This window comes from Dendropsophus ebraccatus, chromosome 8 (assembly GCF_027789765.1).
Source record: "Dendropsophus ebraccatus isolate aDenEbr1 chromosome 8, aDenEbr1.pat, whole genome shotgun sequence".
NCBI classification, from domain to species: Eukaryota; Metazoa; Chordata; class Amphibia; order Anura; family Hylidae; genus Dendropsophus; species Dendropsophus ebraccatus.
Window position 1 is genome coordinate 126,486,007 of NC_091461.1, and position 22,492 is coordinate 126,508,498.

The following is a 22,492-nucleotide window of genomic DNA, read 5'->3' on the forward strand; positions in this document are numbered from 1 at the left end:
TGCCCAATCATGCCTCACCACGCCCTACCAAACCCCCCCATGCCCAATCATGCCTCACCCCGCCCTACCCAACCCCCCACGGCCAATCATGCCTCACCTCGCCCTACCCAACCCCCCACGGCCAATCATGCCTCACCAAGCCCTACCCAACCCCCCACGGCCAATCATGCCCCATCACGTCCTACCAACCCCCCCCCCACGCCCACTCATGCCCCATCACGCCCTACCAAACCCCCCCACGCCCAATCATGTCTCACCACGCCCTACCAAACCCCCCATGCCCAATCATGCCTCACCACACCCTACCAAACCCCACCATGCCTTACTACACCCTACCATGCCTCACCTTACCCTATTAAACCCCACCAGGCCTCATCACACCCTACCAAACCCCACCATGGCTCACTACGCCCTACCAAACCCCACCATGTCCCACTGTGTTTGCCCACGCCCTACGAAATCCGACCATGCCTCAACACGCCCTACCAAACCCCACTATGCCTCACCACACCCTACCATGGCTCACTACACCCTACCAAACCCCACCATGGCTCACTACACCCTACCAAACCCCACCATGTTCCACCACGCCCCTGAGAACAGATGAAACCTTGTGATGATGGGACGACCCCTGTAGATGAAATGTAACAGAATTATTACCTGAGGAAAAGGTTTTGGCACGTCTCTTGGTGGGGCTGCGGTTTCTTTTGCTGGTTTGGATCTAAACCAACTAAACCATCTGAATGAGGATCCCTGTATAAGAGAAACATGAAAACTGAGCAAAGGAAGGCAAAGAATCTATTCATAGAGCAGCCAAGGAGAAGACGGCCGACGGCCCTCATCAACCTTACTATGTAAACACATCTGAATAATGGAGCTGAGGGCAACTAAGACCAAGCAAGGTGAGGAACCGGAGCAAGAAAGGGGACAACTAAGAGCAAGCAAGGCGAGAAACAAGAGTAAGAAAGGGGGAAACTAAGACCAAGCAAGGCGAGGAACCGGAGCAAGAAAGAGGGCAACTAAAAGCGAGCAAGGCGAGGAACCGGAGCAAGAAAGGGGACAACTAAGAGCGAGTAAAGCGAGGAACCGGAGCAAGAAAGGGGACAACTAAGAGCAAGCAAGGCGAGAAACAAGAGTAAGAAAGGGGACAACTAAGACCAAGCAAGGCGAGGAACCGGAGCAAGAAAGAGGACAACTAAAAGCGAGCAAGGCGAGGAACCAGGACATGAAAGGGGGCAACTAAGAGCGAGCAAGGCGAGGAACCGGAGCAAGAAAGAGGACAACTAAAAGAGAGCAAGGCGAGGAACCAGAGAGGGGGTTGCCTATAGCACACTATTTTCTAACAACACTTTATCATCCATCTCTTTATATCACATATGTCCTCTGGATTTACAGTGTCAATTCCGGTTTCAGGACACGTGTGACAGAGAATAGGAGATAGGAGATAGGAGATAGATAGATAGGAGGAGATAGGAGGAGATAGATAGATAGATAGATAGATAGATAGATAGATAGATAGGAGATAGATAGGAGATAGATAGATAGGAGGAGATAGGAGGAGATAGGAGGAGATAGATAGGAGATAGATAGATAGATAGATAGATAGATAGAGAGATAGATAGGAGATAGATAGGAGATAGATAGGAGATAGATAGATAGATAGGAGATAGATAGGAGATAGATAGATAGATAGATAGATAGGAGGAGATAGGAGGAGATAGATAGATAGGAGATAGATAGGAGATAGATAGATAGATAGATAGATAGATAGATAGATAGATAGGAGATAGATAGATAGATAGATAGGAGATAGATAGATAGATAGATAGATAGGAGGAGATAGATAGGAGATAGATAGATAGATAGATAGATAGGAGATAGATAGATAGATAGATAGATAGATAGATAGATAGATAGATAGATAGATAGATAGATAGGAGATAGATAGATAGATAGATAGGAGATAGATAGATAGATAGATAGGAGGAGATAGGAGGAGATAGATAGATAGGAGATAGATAGGAGATAGATAGATAGATAGATAGATAGATAGATAGATAGATAGATAGATAGGAGATAGATAGATAGATAGGAGATAGATAGGAGATAGATAGATAGATAGATAGATAGATAGATAGATAGATAGATAGATAGATAGATAGGAGATAGATAGATAGATAGGAGATAGATAGGAGATAGATAGATAGATAGATAGATAGATAGATAGATAGATAGATAGATAGATAGGAGATAGATAGATAGATAGGAGATAGATAGGAGATAGATAGATAGATAGGAGATAGATAGATAGATAGATAGATAGATAGATAGATAGGAGATAGATAGATAGATAGGAGATAGATAGATAGATAGATAGATAGATAGATAGATAGGAGATAGATAGATAGATAGATAGATAGATAGATAGATAGGAGATAGATAGATAGATAGGAGATAGATAGATAGATAGATAGGAGATAGATAGGAGATAGATAGATAGCAGATAGATAGATAATAGATAGGAGATAGATAGGAGATAGATAGATAGATAGATAGATAGGAGATAGATAGGAGATAGATAGGAGATAGATAGATAGATAGATAGATAGATAGATAGATAGATAGATAGAGAGGAGATAGGAGATAGATAGATAGGAGATAGATAGATAGGAGATAGATAGATAGGAGATAGATAGTAGATAGATAGGAGATAGATAGATAGATAGATAGATAGATAGATAGATAGATAGATAGATAGATAGGAGATAGATAGGAGATAGATAGGAGATAGATAGGTCCGTGCATTAGTTGGTTTATCACAGTAAGTGAAGTGCTTATATAAGTGACTCCTTGGGTGGGCGTTCGCCACCGTTCATATAGTTCTGGTTACGGCCGGGCTCACCGCATCTCCTCACTATGTCAGGAAAGGCTGCGCCTGCGTACTGGATCGCCGTTCTCGCCTCCTGTGTTGTCAAGGTGACTGGAGCCGTCAGCGCAGCTAGGAGAGTCACTGTGGTAGGTTACACGGAAGCTTCAGTGAAACACGGCCACAGGACATCGCCGTCCAATTAAGGATCAGAACCAACGTCTCCAAGAGTCCGGATACCAACCCTGTAAGGGAGACATCTTCTTCCCAGGGACCAGGCCGGTGTATTCAGCCTCTCCAGGTCCTTTAGGGGAAACGCAGCAGCAGGGCCGCCATCAGGGATTTCTGGGCCCCCCATTAACAAATAATCCGGGACATATCTTTGACTGATGTCTCTGGTACGGTGTGCAGACGCAGCTGCCTATAGAGGATTGGGTTTCATTCGATATGTCCCGCACCAGACCAGTTCCACCCAATCTCCCAGCAGCACCTGCGTCTGAACACCACTCCAGAGACATCAGCCTTGTAACAGGTGCCCTTTAAAGTGTACCTGTCATTTAAAAAAAATACTTTTGACATGTTATAGAGACATATCAAAACTTTTGATCGGTCTGAGTCCGAGTATTCAGACCCATAGCGATCAGGAGAAGACTGCTGCAGCGCATCCTCTCCCCCGCTCTGTGTAATATAAAAAAGACACCATAGACGACTAACATTATAAGCCTGTTTTTGTGTTTTTTTCAAACACAGAGCGGGAGTGACTGCTGCAGTCGTCCCCAAAAAAACTACTTTGAAAAACCATATGTAAATTACCCCATGTAGTCATGTGGGCGGCCCTCAGTGGCGAAGTAGTCATGTGGGCGGCCCTCAGTGGCGACGTAGTCATGTGGGCGGCCCTCAGTGGCGACGTAGTCATGTGGGCGGCCCTCATTGGCGACGTAGTCATGTGGGCGGCCCTCAGTGGCGACGTAGTCATGTGGGCGGCCCTCAGTGGGGACGTAGTCATGTGGGCGGCCCTCAGTGGCGACGTAGTCATGTGGGCGGCCCTCAGTGGCGACGTAGTCATGTGGGCGGCCCTTAGTGGCGACGTAGTCATGTGGGCGGCCCTCAGTGGCGACGTAGTCATGTGGGCGGCCCTCAGTGGTGACGTAGTCATGTGGGCGGCCCTCAGTGGTGACGTAGTCATGTGGGCGGCCCTCAGTGGCGACATAGTCATGTGGGCGGCCCTCAGTGGTGACGTAGTCATGTGGGCGGCCCTCAGTGGGGACGTAGTCATGTGGGCGGCCCTCAGTGGCGACGTAGTCATGTGGGCGGCCCTCAGTGGCGACGTAGTCATGGTTCACACAAAAATATCTTCTCTATTTACACCTGTAATTTCCCGAGTGACGTCATTGCTGGGTAAAATAACAGACTGACAAAATATCCTGGCTTACCATGAAGAGATGACCCCCATTATAATAACACACATACATCATATACACACAGCACATACTATATATATTACATACATCATATACACACTACACCTCAGCTGCTGCAGAACCCCATCCTACACCTCAGCTGCTGCAGAACCTCATCATACACTTCAGCTGCTGCAGAACATAATACACACCTCAGCTGCTGCAGAACCTCATCATACACTTCAGCTGCTGCAGAACCTCATCCCAAACCTCAGCTGCTGCAGAACCTCATCCTACACCTCAGCTGCTGCAGAACCTCATCCTACACCTCAGCTGCTGCAGAACCTCATCATACACCTCAGTTGCTGCAGAACCTCACACTACACCACAGCTGCTGCAGAACCTCATCATACACCTCAGCTGCTGCAGAACCTCATCATACACCTCAGCTGCTGCAGAACCTCATCATACACCTCAGCTAGTATAGCTGTTATATATCAGCCTTCATGAGACTGGACCTGGATACAGTAAGTATAGATGTTATATAGCTGCCTTCAGGAGACTGGACCTGGATACAGTAAGTATAACTGTTATATATCAGCCTTCATGAGACTGGACCTGGATACAGTAAGTATAGATGTTATATAGCTGCCTTCAGGAGACTGGACCTGGATACAGTAAGTATAACTGTTATATATCAGCCTTCAGGAGACTGGACCTGGATACAGTAAGTATAGCGGTTATATAGCAGCCTTCAGGAGACTGGACCGTGATACAGTAAGTATAGCTGGTATATAGCAGTCAGGAGACTGGACCTGGATACAGTAAGTATAGCTGCCTTCAGGAGACTGGACCTGGATACAGTAAGTATAGCTGTTTTATAGCAGCCTTCAGGAGACTGGACCTGGATACAGTAAGTATAGCTGTTATATAGCAGCCTTCAGGAGACTGGACCTAGATACAGTAAGTATAGTTGTTATATAGCTGCCTTCAGGAGACTGGACCTGGATACAGTAAGTATAGCTGGTATATAGCTGTCTTCAGGAGACTGGACCTGGATACAGTAAGTATAGCTGTTATATAGCAGCCTTCAGGAGACTGGACCTGGATACAGTAAGTATAGCTGTTATATAGCTGCCTTCAAGAGACTGGACCTGGATACAGTAAGTATAGCTGTTATTTAGCTGCCTTCAGGAGACTGGACCTGGATACAGTAAGTATAGCTGTTATATAGCAGTCAGGAGACTGGACCTGGATACAGTAAGTATAGCTGTTATATAGCAGCCTTCAGGAGACTGGACCTGGATACAGTAAGTATAGCTGTTATATAGCAGCCTTCAGGAGACTGGACCTGGATACAGTACGTATAGCTGTTATATAGCTGCCTTCAGGAGACTGGACCTGGATACAGTAAGTATAGCTGTTATATAGCTGCATTCAGGAGACTGGACCTGGATACAGTAAGTATAGTTGTTATATAGCTGCCTTCAGGAGACTGGACCTGGATACAGTAAGTATAGCTGTTATATAGCTGCCTTCAGGAGACTGGACCTGGATACAGTAAGTATAGCTGGTATATAGCAGAGTGGGCCTGGATACAGTAAGTATAGCTGTTATATAGCTGCCTTCAGGAGACTGGACCTGGATACAGTAAGTATAGCTGTTATATAGCTGCCTTCAGGAGACTGGACCTGGATACAGTAAGTATAGCTGTTATATAGCAGGGGACTGGACCTGGATACAGTAAGTATAGCTTTGTTTTACAGTATAACAAAAAAAATTAATATATATATGCACATCTACTGTTGATGTAGATTTTTTAAAGTGATGATGACAGGGGCACTTAGTAAAGGTGGTAAATTTAGACACCTATAGAGATTGGTGTCACTTAATCAGCTAGTGACCCCCTATCCCGTCCCCAGGGCTGGACCCCCCAATCAGCTAGTGACCCCCTATCCCGTCCCCAGGGCTGGACCCCCGCTAATCAGCTAGTGACCCCCTATCCCGTCCCCAGGGCTGGACCCCCGCTAATCAGCTAGTGACCCCCTATCCCGTCCCCAGGGCCAGACCCCCCAATCAGCTAGTGACCCCCTATCCCGTCCCCAGGGCTGGACCCCCGCTAATCAGCTAGTGACCCCCTATCCCGTCCCCAGGGCTGGACCCCCGCTAATCAGCTAATGACCCCCTATCCCGTTCCCAGGGCCAGACCCCCGCTAATCAGCTAGTGACCCCCTATCCCGTTCCCAGGGCCAGACCCCCGCTTATCAGCTAGTGACCCCCTATCCCGTTCCCAGGGCCAGACCCCCGCTAATCAGCTAGTGACCCCCTATCCCGTTCCCAGGGCCAGATCCCCGCTAATCAGCTAGTGACCCCCTATCCCGTTCCCAGGGCCAGATCCCCGCTAATCAGCTAGTGACCAAACTGATTCTGTAGCAGAAAAAAAACAACAAAGATCCCACAACCAAGTGAACCCCAACCCCCCCCCCCCCCCCGGCTACATAGAGAACAAAAACAAACTCCGGGGAAGACCCGAGGAATCGTAATGTAAGCAGAAGGAGAGTGATTAAGGGGAGCGGGGACTCAGAGGAGATCCACTGGGAAGTGACCCCCCCCCCCCCCTGCTGAATAGAGGAGGAAACCATCACCTTGTCTTCTCCAGCCTCGTGAGCTTCATCTCCAGATCTGTCCTCATCACCATCATCATCGTCCATGGACACGGTGGAGGCCTCGGACACTGTGCTCACCCGTCTGGACATCAAGGCCTGCCAGGATTACACAGAACACGCCGTCAGATTTCATCGTGGCTTCCGGGTCATAGCAGCACACTGTCAGCCATTTCTGCATCTATTAGAGGGGTATTCCAGGGAAAACAAACAGGATAGGGGAAAAGTAGGAGAGTTTGAGGAGTCCGACCTCTGAACCCCCCACCGATCTCTGTATCGGGTCCCCGGCTTCTGTATTATGCAGAGACGAGGGTACGGCACGTGACTATTCATTCCTATGGAGCTGAGTAAGCTGGAGGAGCGCTGTACTCGTCTCTCGTCTAGGAATTAATAGTCACATGCCGTAGCCGCAACTCTTCATAATACAGAAGCCGGGGACCCGATACAGAGATCGGTGGGGGGTTCAGAGGTCGGACCCCCTGTCCCCTATCCACAGGAGATCACAAGGTCATTTTTCCTGGAAAACCTCTTTAAACTTTGGCGAATCCGACCACCTTTATAATGAATCAACTAAACCTGGTGTGTATGGAGACCTACAGGATGTGTCTCTATGGTTACAGACTACAAACAAACCCCCCCGGGTAGTCTGATCCGCCCCTCATACTCTCTTCCCCTTGTAACTTACTGAAAGTTTGGAAAAAGTAAGGACAGATGGACAGGAGCGTGATTACAGGATGCCGAGGAGAGCAGCGGGGGAGGGAAGGGGGCGGGTTCACCGCGAGGCAGGAAACAAAAAGGTCCAATTACCTAGAGAAACCCTTTAAATAGCTGCACTGAAACTATAAAAAGGTGCAGATATTTCCCAATAGCACGACGCACCTGCTGGTGATGGTTACAGATCGATACTGGTTACACAGCGATACTGGTTATTACTGGTTACACAGCGATTACTGGTTATTACTGGTTACACAGCGATACTGGTTATTACTGGTTACATAGTGATTATTGGTTACACAGCGATTACTGGTTATTACTGGTTACACAGCGATCCTGGTTACATAGTGATTACTGGTGATTACTGGTTACACAGCGATTACATGGAGGGAGGGGACGCCGGTATCCAGGATCACATAACACCGGAGTATCACATTGATCCCGTCAGTATCCAAGATCACATAACACCGGAGTATCACATTGATCCCGCCGCTATCCAGATCCCTACAGCTGTTATAGGAGGAGGAATTACTGGTGGATACCTTCTATAAAGGATTGTTCAACCTTCATACGTCATTAATATATTAACTTATAGATGGCAGACACCATTCTCCTACTGTAGTATCAGCCTCCAGCATGGCAGACACCATCCTCCTATTCTAGTATCAGCCTCCAGCATGGCAGACACCATCCTCCTATTCTAGTATCAGCCTCCAGCATGGCAGACACCATCCTCCTATTCTAGTATCAGCCTCCAGCATGGCATACACCATCCTCCTATTCTAGTATCAGCCTCCAGCATGGCAGACACCATCCTCCTACTGTAGTATCAGCCTCCAGCATGGCAGACACCATCCTCCTACTGTAGTATCAGCCTCCAGCATGGCAGACACCATCCTCCTATTGTAGTATCAGGCTCCAGCATGGCAGGCACCATCCTCCTACTGTAGTAATAGCCTCCAGCATGGCAGACACCATCCTCCTATTGTAGTATCAGCCTCCAGCATGGCAGACACCATCCTCCTATTGTAGTATCAGCCTCCAGCATGGCAGACACCATCCTCCTATTGTAGTATCAGCCTCCAGCATGGCAGACACCATCCTCCTACTGTAGTATCAGCCTCCAGCATGGCATACACAATCCTCCTATTGTAGTATCAGCATCCAGCATGGCGGTCACCATCCTCTTATTGTAGTATCAGCCTCCAGCATGGCGGTCACCATCCTCCAACTGTAGTATCAGCCTCCAGCATGGCAGATACCATCGTCCTACTGTAGTATCATGCTCCAGCATGGCAGACACCATCCTCCTACTGTTGTATTAGCCTCCAGCATGGTGGGCACCATCCTCCTACTGTTGTATCAGCCTCCACCATGATGGACACCATCCTCCTACTGTAGTTTCAGCCTCCAGCATGGCGGGCACCATCCCTCTACTGTAGTATGAGCCTTCAGCATGGCAGACACCACCCTCCTACTGTAGTATTAGCCTCTAGAATGGCGGGCACCACCCTCCTACTGTAGTATTAGCCTTCAGCATGGCGGACACCATCCTCCTACTGTAGTATCAGCCTCCAGCATGGCAGACACCATCCTCCTATTCTAGTATCAGCCTCCAGCATGGCAGACACCATCCTCCTATTGTAATATCAGCCTCCAGCATGGCATACACCATCCTCCTACTGTAGTATCAGCCTCCAGCATGGCATACACCATCCTCCTATTGTAGTATCAGCCTCCAGCATGGCGGTCACCATCCTCTTATTGTAGTATCAGCCTCCAGCATGGCGGTCACCATCCTCCTATTGTAGTATCAGCCTCCAGCATGGCGGTCACCATCCTCCTACTGTAGTATCAGCCTACAGCATAGCATACACCATCCTCCTATTGTAGTATCAGGCTCCAGCATGGCAGACACCATCCTCCTACTGTAGTATTAGCCTCTAGAATGGCAGGCACCATCCTCCTACTGTAGTATCAGCCTCCAGCATGGCAGACACCATCCTTCTATTGTAGTACCAGGCTCCAGCATGGCGGGCACCATCCTCTTACTGTATTATCAGGCTCCAGCATGGCAGACACCATCCTCCTACTGTAATATCAGCCTCCAGCATGGCAGGCACCATCCTCATATTGTAGTATCAGGCTCCAGCATGGCAGACACCATCCTTCTATTGTGGTTTCAGGCTCCAGCATGACGGGCACCATCCTCCTTCTGTAGTATCAGCCTCCAGCATGGCAGACACCATCCTCCTATTGTAGTATCAGGCTCCAGCATGACGGGCACCATCCTCCTACTGTAGTATCAGCCTCCAGCATGGCAGACACCATCCTCCTATTGTAGTATCAGGCTCCAGCATGGCGGGCACCATCCCTCTACTGTAGTATAAGCCTCCAGCATGGCAGACACCATCTCCTACTGTAGTATCAGGCTCCAGCATGGCGGACACCATCCTCCTACTGTAGTATCAGGCTCCAGCATGGCAGATACCATTCTCCTACTGCAGTATCAGCCTCTAGCATGGCAGACACCATCCTCCTACTGTAGTATCAGCCTCCAGCATGGCAGACACCATCCTCCTACTGTAGTATCAGTCAGCATGGCAGACACCATCCTCCTACTGTAGTATCAGTCAGCATGGCGGGCACCATCCTCCTACTGTAGTATCAGCCTCCAGCACGGTGGGCACCATCCCTCTACTGTAGTATCAGCCTCCAGCATGGCAGACACCATCCTCCTACTGTAGTATCAGCCTCCAGCATGGCAGACACCATCCTCCTACTGTAGTATCAGCCTCCAGCATGGAGGGCACCATCCTCCTACTGTAGTATCAGGCTCCAGCATGGTGGGCACCATCCTCCTACTGTAGTAACAGCCTCAAGCATGTTGGACACCATCCTCCTATAGTTGTATCAGGCTCCAGCATGGCGGACACCATCCTCTTATTGTTGTATCAAGCTCCAGCATGGCAGACACTATCCTAAGATTGTAATATCAGGCTCCAAGCATGGGGGGGCTCCATCCTTCTACTGTAGTACCAGCCTTCAGCATGGCGGGCACCATCCTCCTACTATAGTATTAGCCTCCAGCATGGCGGGCACCATCCTCCTATAATAGTATTAGCCTCCAGCATGGCAGACACCATCCTCCTACTGTAGTATCAGCCTCCAGCATGGCAGACACCATCCTCCTACTGTAGTATCAGCCTCCAGCATGGCGGGCTCCATCCTCCTATTATAGTATCAGGCTTCAGCATGGCGGACACTATCCTCCTATTGCCGCTCTCTGTAGTATTAGGCAGAGCTCTTCCTCCTCTCCCTGGAATATAATTTTGGCGGCTTCCAGACAAGCACCAGACCCTAAGTTCTACTTATTCTCTGTACAGTATTCTGTTCCATAGTTTAAAGAGAAAACACAGAAGTATCTATTAAAAACAATTGTTAGACCTGCAACCATGACAAGGCGGCATCCTCTACGACAAGAGCAAAGAAGGTTTCACCATCAGCACAGACACAGATTATTTACTGTAAGAGCAGTGACACTATGGAACTCTCTATATTCTTTACTGTAAGAGCAGTGACACTATGGAACTCTCTATATTCTTTACTGTAAGAGCAGTGGGCCTTTGGAGCTCTCTACCACATCATGCTGTTATGGCTGATACATTATATAAGTAAGGGGAGGCCTGGATGCTTCTCTATAAATATTACGGGCTCTAGATTACATGTGATAGGACACTGATCCATGGATTCTGCCATGGAGTCGGGAAGGTATATTTCTCACTGTGATGGGACAATTGTCTCATAGGGGGTGTTTTTTTGCCTTCCTCTGGATCAACACAGTAGGGTTTCTGTAGATCTGGAGAGGTTTCTATTAAAAAATCTCCAGTAGGAAATTCCCAAAGAAAACCTTTCCTTGAAACTACTTGTTAGCTGCACCCAGAGTCAGAGGCCTGGGACTGGTACTACCCCCAGAGTCAGAGGCCTGGGACTGGTACTACCCCCAGAGACCGAGGCCTGGGACTGGTACTACCCCCAGAGACCGAGGCCTGGGACTGGTACTACCCCCAGAGACCGAGGCCTGGGACTGGTACTACCCCCAGAGACCGAGGCCTGGGACTGGTACTACCCCCAGAGACCGAGGCCTGGGACTCGTACTACCCCCAGATACCGAGGCCTGGGACTCGTACTACCCCCAGAGACCGAGGCCCGGGACTGGTACTACCCCCAGAGACAGAGGCCCGGGACTCGTACTACCCCCCAGAGACAGAGGCCTGGGACTCGTACTACCCCCAGAGACAGAGGCCTGGGACTCGTACTACCCCCCAGAGACAGAGGTCTGGGACTGGTATTACCTCCAGAGACTGAGGCCTGGGACTGGTACTACCCCCAGAGACAGAGGTCTGGGACTGGTACTACCCCCAGAGACTGAGGCCTGGGACTCGTATTACCCCTAGAGACAGAGGCCTGGGACTGGAACTACCCATCATGAGAAGTTCTTCAAGTCGCAGACTTCACCCACATCCCAGCAGAGTACTGTTTAGACATCCTATCCGGGCCCCACCTCCTATTCGGGCCCCACCTCCTATTCGGGCCCCGCCTCCCATCTGGCCCCGGCCCCAGATCTGGCCCCAGCTCTCCCTAAACTCTCTCAAGCTGTTCTTCCGGTTTTATTACAGTACTACCTGAGCACTCTTATATCCTTTTGTACTGAAGATATTTCAAGTAAAGTAAAGTATTATTTAAAGTGTTACCCCTCCTGCCCACCAGGACAAGTCGCCCCAAAACCTCATAGCCCCCCGGCTGCTTCTCCCTCAGTACTCAGCACCCCGGGCCGCTGTAAGATGGAATAAGATCAGTAACGTAATCGTCCACTCTTACCTGAATTTGCTGTAATTTTACGAGTGATGACTTTCCAAAACAAATCATCCCGGTCACGGCCGGGCGTTTCACAACGTCCAACAATGAGACGCATTATCGTGCCCACCTGATTCGTCTCAAGGTTATACAGAGTGAATGTTCTGGTCCCTCTTATGCCAGTGTGAGCGCGATGCCTGTGTATTAGCGGTATGTTACAGACACGCTCTCCGGGGTGACCCCCCCCTCCTGTATACACAGTGCCCCCCCTCCTGTATACACAGGTGACCCACCCTCCTGTATACACAGTGCCCCCCCCTCCTGTATACACAGTGCCCCCCCTCCTGTATACACAGGTGACCCACCCTCCTGTATACACAGTGCCCCCCCTCCTGTATACACAGGTGACCCACCCTCCTGTATACACAGTGCCCCCCCCTCCTGTATACACAGTGACCCCCCCTCCTGTATACACAGTGACCCCCCCTCCTGTATACACAGTGACCCCCCCTCCTGTATACACAGGTGACCCCCCCCTCCTGTATACACAGTGACCCCCCTCCTGTATACACAGGTGACCCCCCCCTCCTGTATACACAGTGACCCCCCCTCCTGTATACACAGGTGACCCCCCTCCTGTATACACAATGCCCCCCCTCCTGTATACACAGGTGACCCCCCTCCTTTATACACAGGTGACCCCCCTCCTTTATACACAGTGACCCCCCCCCTCCTGTATACACATTGACACCCCCCCCTGTATACACAGTGACCCCCCCTCCTGTATTCACATTGACACCCCTCTGTATACACAGTGACCCCCCCCCCCTCCTGTATACACAGTGACCCCCCCCTCCTGTATACACAAGGACCCCCCCCCCCCCCCGTATACACAGGTGACCCCTCCTCCTGTATAGACAGGTGACCCCCCTCCTGTATACACAGTGAGCACGATGCCTTTGTGTGGTGATGTTAGTGCGGTGACGCTTGTCTGGCACACAGGTGGGATGATACAGCTCAGCCGGTGATGGTATAGTGGTGATGCCAGTGCTAGTCCGGCACACAGATGGGATGATACAGCTCAGCCAGGGATGGTATAGTGGTGATGCCAGTGCTAGTCCGGCACACAGATGGGATGATACAGCTCAGCCGGTGATGGTATAGTGGTGATGCCAGTGCTGGTCCGGCACACAGGTGGGATGATACAGCTCAGCCGGGGATGGTATAGTGGTGATGCCAGTGTGCCGGACCAGCACTGGCTATACCACTATACCATCACCGGCTGAGCTGTATCATCCCATCTGTGTGCCGGACCAGCACTGGCATCACCACTATACCATCACCGGCTGAGCTGTATCATCCCACCTGTGTGCCGGACCAGCACTGGCATCACCACTATACCATCACCGGCTAAGCTGTATCATCCCACCTGTGTGCCGGACCAGCACTGGCATCACCACTATACCATCACCGGCTGAGCTGTATCATCCCATCTGTGTGCCGGACCAGCACTGGCATCACCACTATACCATCACCGGCTGAGCTGTATCATCCCATCTGTGTGCCAGACCAGCACTGGCATCACCACTGTACCATCACCGGCTGAGCTGTATCATCCCACCTGTGTGCCGGACCAGCACTGGCATCACCACTATACCATCACCGGCTGAGCTGTCAGTGCTGGTCCGGCACACAGCAGCAATCTATACGCCAGGCGTCCTGTGCCGGAGGCTGCGCTGTGATGTCATTGGCTATAATCCTTCATATATAACATGTATACTCTCCATCCCCTCCGCCTCGGCCCCATATCCTCCCCCTCGGGTCTCCATCCTCCTCCTCGGCTCCGCCTCAGCTCTCATCGCTATTACTACTCGGCCTATTAGTATATTTCATAGCGTGTTCCTGGCCACATGGCTATTTAGAAGCGTGTGCCAGAACGTGCGTTCCATTAGGGTGCAGACCCCCAGGTGTCTCCCGGCAGCCACTTTCTTCATTACACTTTATACATGTCTAAGCGGATTAGTTCAGCTCTTCATCAGGAAACCCTCACCTGACATACAAGGTCTTTTCCAGAAGATGGAATAAATCCCCCCTAATTGGCTTACCTCCATCACTCCAGCATTGTTAGCCATCTCCTCCAAGCCTCCTGTATGGGGGAGAAAGAAGGCCCATAAGAAGCAGAATATACACAGGAAGGAAAGACAAGAATTTCATCTACAAGCCGAATAGCACAAACAGAAAACAATCTGACAAGTGGAAGCAAGGGGTCTGGGTGCTACCACATACTCCCCCACTGATCAGTGACCTCACATCCATCAGGACCCACTGCAGATTACTCTACTATCCCCACAGACAGAACTGAGATCTGCACCTCCTTACACTACGTGATCCTTAGGTAGAATAATCCATATTGACTACAGGAATTATCCAGATGATTAAAAGTCATAAGAAAGCTGCTGCTTTCCTTTATCTCACTATTTGCGATGAGCGAATACTGTTCGATTAAATAGATCTTCGCTCCAATAGTAAGGTATTCGATCTATCGAATATTATCGAATAGTTCGCCGAATATTCGACAAATATTTGATAAGCGTTCAAATCCCCCAGCTTCCGGTTTTTACCTCCAAGCGGTCGAATATATGTTTTTCAATAATCAAATACTTGTTCCCATTGACTTTAATAGGATCGAATATTCAGGAGATATTGGTATAAATATCGAATATTTCACTATTCGCTCATCACTACTCCCTATTAATCCAGATCAGCTGCTTATTGTGCACTAAACCATTGGTTGGGGGAGGGTCAGTAGTGCTCTGGCATTCCCCACCCTGCCCACCCATTACTCCTCCTGGCTGTCTGCCGCCCCACCCTGCCCGCCCATTACTCCTGCTAGCTGTCTGCCTCCCCACCCTGCCCGCCCATTACTCCTGCTAGCTGTCTGCCGCACCACCCTGCCCGCCCATTACTCCTCCTGGCTGTCTGCCGCCCCACCCTGCCCGCCCATTACTCCTGCTAACTGTCTGCGGCCCCACCCTGCCCGCCCATTACTCCTGCTAGCTGTCTGCCGCCCCACCCTGCCCGCCCACTACTCCTCCTGGCTGTCTGCCGCCCCACCCTACCCACCCACTACTCCTGCTAGCTGTCTGCCGCCCAACCCTGCCCGCCCACTACTCCTCCTGGCTGTCTGCCGCACCACCCTGCCCGCCCATTACTCCTGCTATCTGTCTGCCACCCCACCCCCGCCCCCTCAGCTGCTATACTGTACAGTAATATATATCACATATACAGCTGCTGTGTTATCAGGGTTATACAGTTACTATACATTATACACCACATGCTGCTATACTGTACAGTAACTTATATATCACATATCCAGCTGCTGTGTTATCAGGGTTATACAGTTACTATACATTATACACCACATGCTGCTATACTGTACAGTAACTTATATATCACATATCCAGCTGCTGTGTTATCAGGGTTATACAGTTACTATACATTATACACCACATGCTGCTATACTGTACAGTAACTTATATATCACATATCCAGCTGCAGTGTTATCAGGGTTATACAGTTACTATACATTATACACCACATGCTGATTGCTATACTGTACAATAACTTATATATCACATATCCAGCTGCTGTGTTATCAGGGTTATACAGTTACTATACATTATATACCACATGCTGCTATACTGTACAGTAACTTATATATCACATATCCAGCTGCTGTGTTATCAGGGTTATACAGTTACTATACATTATACACCACATGCTGCTATACTGTACAGTAACTTATATATCACATATCCAGCTGCTGTGTTATCAGGGTTATACAGTTACTATACATTATATACCACATGCTGATTGCTATACTGTACAGTAACTTATATATCACATATCCAGCTGCTGCTGTGTTATCAGGGTTATACAGTTACTATACATTATACACCACATGCTGCTATACTGTACAGTAACTTATATATCACATATCCAGCTGCTGTGTTATCAGGGTTATACAGTTACTATACATTATATACCACATGCTGCTATACTGTACAGTAACTTATATATCGCATATCCAGCTGCTGCTGTGTTATCAGGGTTATACAGTTACTATACATTATATACCACATGCTGCTATACTGTACAGTAACTTATATATCGCATATCCAGCTGCTGCTGTGTTATCAGGGTTATACAGTTACTATACATTATACACCACATGCTGCTATACTGTACAGTAACTTATATATCACATATCCAGCTGCTGCTGTGTTATCAGGGTTATACAGTTACTATACATTATATACCACATGCTGCTATACTGTACAGTAACTTATATATCACATATCCAGCTGCTGCTGTGTTATCAGGGTTATACAGTTACTATACATTATACACCACATGCTGCTATACTGTACAGTAACTTATATATCACATATCCAGCTGCTGCTGTGTTATCAGGGTTATACAGTTACTATACATTATATACCACATGCTGCTATACTGTACAGTAACTTATATATCACATATCCATCTGCTTCAGTGTTATCAGGTTTATACAGTTAGTATACATTATACACCACATGCTGATTGCTATACTGTACAGTAACTTATATATCACATATCCAGCTGCTGTGTTATCAGGGTTATACAGTTACTATACATTATACACCACATGCTGCTATACTGTACATTAACTTATATATCACATATCCAGCTGCAGTGTTATCAGGGTTATACAGTTACTATACATTATATACCACATGCTGCTATACTGTACAGTAACTTATATATCACATATCCAGCTGCAGTGTTATCAGGGTTATACAGTTACTATACATTATATACCACATGCTGCTATACTGTACAGTAACTTATATATCACATATCCAGCTGCTGCTGTGTTATCAGGGTTATACAGTTACTATACATTATATACCACATGCTGCTATACTGTACAGTAACTTATAATATCACAGATTCTGCTGCTTCTCATTGTTTCATCTCTTCTACATGTTGTTCAGAATAATAATCAGTATATTTGGAGGATGGAACCAATTGTCTGCAGATCCGTGATTTCTTATGGGAAAATTTGCTTTGGATTACAAGTGCCATCCTGGAACGGATTGTACTCCTAATCCAAGGCAGCTTTTTGGTCTAAGTTCTATTTATGAACCAGTGTTCGACAGGCGAATATTTTTTCGATGCAACTTTTTAAAAATCTGTCTGTTTTGAGTATTCCCCCAAATGTTTGGATAATCTGGGATTGGCGCCCAATTTATCATTTGCAGGTGCAGGCCTACGCCTGGTCAGTATTAGTTGGATATGTTTGCACAATTTTTGTGCCTTTTACATTAGAAGCAGTCCCTATGGCGACAGGTTAATAAAATCAGTCACAGAATATTGGACCAAAATATCCACCGATCCTCATTAGAAGAGTCGCACACATTAGACTCCTCAGTAAATGTCCCCCAGAGTCCTTATACCGTCAGGTATATGCCCAGTCTATTGTACCATACCTGCACGAAGCAGCCGGCTCACCAAAGGGATCTCAGCCAGACAAGTGGTTGTACTGCACAAAAGCCAAACACAACTGGTACCACGTGTACTGGGCCTTTAAGGGAGAAGTCCGGCAAAAATTTTTATTAAAATATATTATTACCCCTTAAAAGTTATAAAAATCCCCAATATACACTTATTATTGGAAATGCACATAAAGTGTTTTTTTCCCTGCACTTACTACTACTGCATCAAGGCTTCACTTCCTGGATAACATGGTGCTGTCACTTCCTGGACAACATGGTGCTGTCACTTCCTGGACAACATGGTGCTGTCACTTCCTGGACAACATGGTGCTGTCACTTCCTGGACAACATGGTGCTGTCACTTCCTGGACAACATGGTGCTGTCACTTCCTGGACAACATGGTGCTGTCACTTCCTGGACAACATGGTGCTGTCACTTCCTGGACAACATGGTGCTGTCACTTCCTGGACAACATGGTGATGTCACTTCCTGGACAACATGGTGATGTCACTTCCTGGACAACATGGTGATGTCACTTCCTGGACAACATGGTGCTGTCACTTCCTGGATAACATGGTAATGTCACCACCCGACTCCCAGAGCTGTGCGGGCTGTGGCTGCTGGACATGTTACCCAGGAAGTGACATCACCATGCTATCCAGGAAGTGACATCACCATGTTACCCAGGAAGTGACATCACCACGTTACCCAGGAAGTGAAGCCTTGATGCAGCAGCAGGTGCAGAGAAAAAAGCCCTTTATAAGCATTTACCGTAATAAGTCTATATTGGTGATTCGTATAACTTTTGCGGGGCAATACAATATGCTTTAATAAAAATTTTCGCTGAACTTCTTCTTTAAGGGGAAGTTCAGTAAAGCTTGCACCTTCTATAAGTCTCCCGGGGGCTCTGTGGTTACTCATATACAGTAGGTAGGTTAGTATATGGAGAGGTGGGCGCACAGCCCTCAGCGGTACCTCACCACCATCTGCCCCAGCTACCACCACCTGGCTCCCCGGGGTAACCCCGCACCCCAATAATAATCTGTGTGTACCTCTGTCCTCCTCGTCACTCCTGTATCCAGGCATGGCTGCCGCTTGCAGCTGTACAGATTGGGGATCTGTGTATGGAGGAGCCGAGCAGCCGGCACACTCAGGATCAGCGTCTGGATTCAGTAGATCAGCTCCGCAGTACGGCTCATCCCTCACAGACACGTCTGAGGAAAGAGATGAAGCAATGGCGGTCACTGCGGCCAAAGACGCCACCAAAGAATCCGAACTAGCCGGATAAACTAAGCGATATCTATGGGTGCAGTGTCCCAGAACAGGCTGTCACTTTCTCACTGTAAGTCTACTTTTATTATTATGGTCCTGCCTGTCCTGGTAACTCTATGCACTGCAACTACTTGCTGTTTCACCCCTATTGCTCTCAGGATCCTGTACAATTATATGTATATTTCTATGTGTATAACTATGTACAGTCGTATGCAGAGGCTGGTGATCACGTGACCGTAACCATGGTTCCTCCAATGGCCGTCCAGCTTTGGCCAGGGGTTACCATGTGACTTCCTCTTCCAAGTCAGTCTATTCCCTGCCACAGAGGGGATAGGTTGTCGGTGTGGGTTCTCCTTTCCACCATGAGGGAAGGAGGCTGTCTGTCTGTGTCCCTCTTCACCTTCACAAGAGAGGTCTGTGCGTGTTGCTGTTCCAGTCATCGGCTATCCGCCTGTCTCAAGTGCCCGGAGTCTTCTCTCATCTGTCGTTTCTCATCAGCTTCCTCATCAACTCAAGCTGTTCTACCGCAAGTACTCATTCTCAATCTATTCCACCCAGCATCCCTATTCTCTCATCACCACTACTCCTATCATCCGGCACATTCTATCAATAGCCTATGCAGCACCACCTCTACTCTGCCCTGTACAAGCCTGCTATATTCCCGGTTGCATCCGGATGAGACTGTTGCTAATAGTTACCAGAGTTACAATAAAATTGTAACCACCGTTGTTACCGAACCCTGGCATTGGTGTCTTATTTGATGCCCCGACTGCGGAATGGCCCCTAGGGGCCAGGGCATCGCATGGGGATTATTGAGCAGCTCTAGGTCATGGTCACACACAGCATACCCGCGGCCCATGCCGAGCGGCCCATCCTGAGCAGCATATCCGCCGGCCCGTCCTGAGCAGCATATCCGCCGGCCTATCCCGAGTGGCCCGTCCTGAGCAGCATATCCGCCGGCCTATCCCGAGTGGCCCGTCCTGAGCAGCATATCCGCTGGCCTATCCCGAGTGGCCCGTCCTGAGCAGCATATCCGCCGGCCCGTCCTGAGCAGCATATCCGCCGGCCTATCCCGAGTGGCCCGTCCTGAGCAGCATATCCGCCGGCCTATCCCGAGTGGCCCGTCCTGAGCAGCATATCCGCTGGCCTATCCCGAGTGGCCCGTCCTGAGCAGCATATCCACCGGCCTATCCCAAACGGCCTGTCCCGACAGTTGTTTTTCAACCAAAACCAGGAGGGCATTGCGGACGCGGACGCTGGCCACATCTCCCTCTTATAATTTTGCCCTGACAGCTCCTCCGGGTTTTGGTTGGAAAAATCCTGACAGAAATACTGAGCAAAATAAATATACAGGCAGTGTACAGTAATATAGGATATCTATATAACACACCGGTGATGTAATATATAATACACCTGGTGATGTTACTCACTCTCGGGCTCAGGGCGGCTTCCTTGTTCCTCACAGGTCACCGGGGTCATTCGGCCGGATGTGTTACTGACCTAATAAATAATGAGAAGAATTTGAGATATCCACAATAGAATCAGAGACCAATCATCCGGGTGACCATAATAGAGAGCGACCCGGCGGGACATCAGGAGAGAGAGCGCGACCCGGCGGGACATCAGGAGAGAGAGCGCGACCCGGCGGGACACCAGGAGAGAGAGCGCGATCCGGCAGGACACCAGGAAAGAGCGCGACCCGGCAGGACATCAGGAGAGAGAGCGCGACCCGGCGGGACACCAGGAGAGAGAGCGCGACCCGGCGGGACACCAGGAGAGAGAGCGCGACCCGGCGGGACACCAGGAGAGAGAGCGCGACCCGGCGGGACACCAGGAGAGAGAGCGCGACCCGGCGGGACACCAGGAGAGAGAGCGCGACCCGGCGGGACACCAGGAGAGAGAGCGCGACCTGGCGGGACACCAGGAGAGAGACTGCGACCCGGCGGGACACCAGGAGAGAGAGCGCGACCTGTCGGGAAATCAGGAGAGAGAGCGGGACACCAGGAGAAAAAAAAAGAGATATGGCGGGACATCACCCCTCCCCAAAAAAACATGTGACCCATGAATGTAAGACAGTTGCAATGCATAGGGGGATTTACCTAGTAGGTAGTTACCCCTCTCCCCCAGCAGGTAGTTACCCCTCTCCCCCAGCGTGCCCATAGTAGGTGGTTACCCCTCTACCCCAGCGTGCCCATAGTAGGTGGTTACCCGTCTCCCTCAGCGAGCCCCTAGTAGCTGGTTACCCCCTGCCCCCAGCATGTCCCTAGTAGGTGGTTACCCCTCTCCCCCAAAGTGCCCCTAGTAGGTAGTTGCCTCCCTCCCCCAGGACCCCTCTTATCAATTTTTGGAACATTCCACTTGTGAATGTTCGTTCTTATTGTAGGATAAAAGACTTATAATCCCTCCCAGACTGATGAGCAGTAATTCTGGCTTCTCTCCAATTGTTGCCGCTGTCCGTCCTCCATGGCTTCTCTCCAATTGTTGCCGCTGTCCGTCCTCCATGGCTTCTCTCCAATTGTTGCCGCTGTCCGTCCTCCATGGCTTCTCTCCAATTGTTGCCGCTGTCCGTCCTCCATGGCTTCTGTCCCATTGTTGCCGCTGTCCGTCCTCCATGGCTTCTGTCCCATTGTTGCCGCTGTCCGTCCTCCATGGCTTTGTGATAACCACCTGAATACTCCAGAGCAGCGATCTGCTGGTTTGGAGTTGGTCATGCACCCAAATTCTACTTGTCCTCTTAGAAACAGTCCATAGGAATTGAGTGTGGGATAAGGACACGGTGTGGTCTGCTGGCCGATGTTGTTCATCTGAGGATGTATTTACCTCATTTAAGATTTTCTAAGGACCAGATGTGTTTTTTTAGTTCCCATGACTATATCTTCCCGAATACTGGTGTGCAAGGTGTCTCCTGATATCCATCTCCTCTCCTATCCATCTCCTCTCCTATCCATCTCCTCTCCTCCTATCCATCTCCTCTCCTCCTATCCATCTCCTCTCCTCCTATCCATCTCTTCTCCTCCTATCCAGCCTCTCCTCCCATCCATCCAGACAGGCAGGCAGACAGACACATGGAAGGACACCAGGAGAGGAGATGGATAGGAGGAGAGGAGATGGATAGGAGGAGAGAGGAGGGATAGGAGGAGACACCTTGCACACCAGCATTCGGGAAGATACAGCCATGAGAA

The 22,492-nt window shown here is 49.1% G+C and overlaps 1 protein-coding gene across 4 annotated transcripts in view; it reads right to left on the reverse strand.

Moving 5' to 3' along the window:
- Positions 1-22,492, reverse strand: part of SEC16B (SEC16 homolog B, endoplasmic reticulum export factor) — a 308,666-nt gene that overhangs the window by 50,805 nt on the left and 235,369 nt on the right. For all 4 annotated transcript variants that reach the window (XM_069981715.1, XM_069981717.1, XM_069981713.1 and 1 more), the window contains 5 exons: positions 20,741-20,810; positions 19,091-19,252; positions 14,606-14,646; positions 6,912-7,028; positions 661-753 (listed from right to left, as the gene is read on the reverse strand). In XM_069981715.1, the coding sequence (XP_069837816.1) occupies positions 661-753; positions 6,912-7,028; positions 14,606-14,646; positions 19,091-19,252; positions 20,741-20,810 (483 nt within the window). The remainder of the gene's footprint in view (positions 1-660; positions 754-6,911; positions 7,029-14,605; positions 14,647-19,090; positions 19,253-20,740; positions 20,811-22,492) is intronic.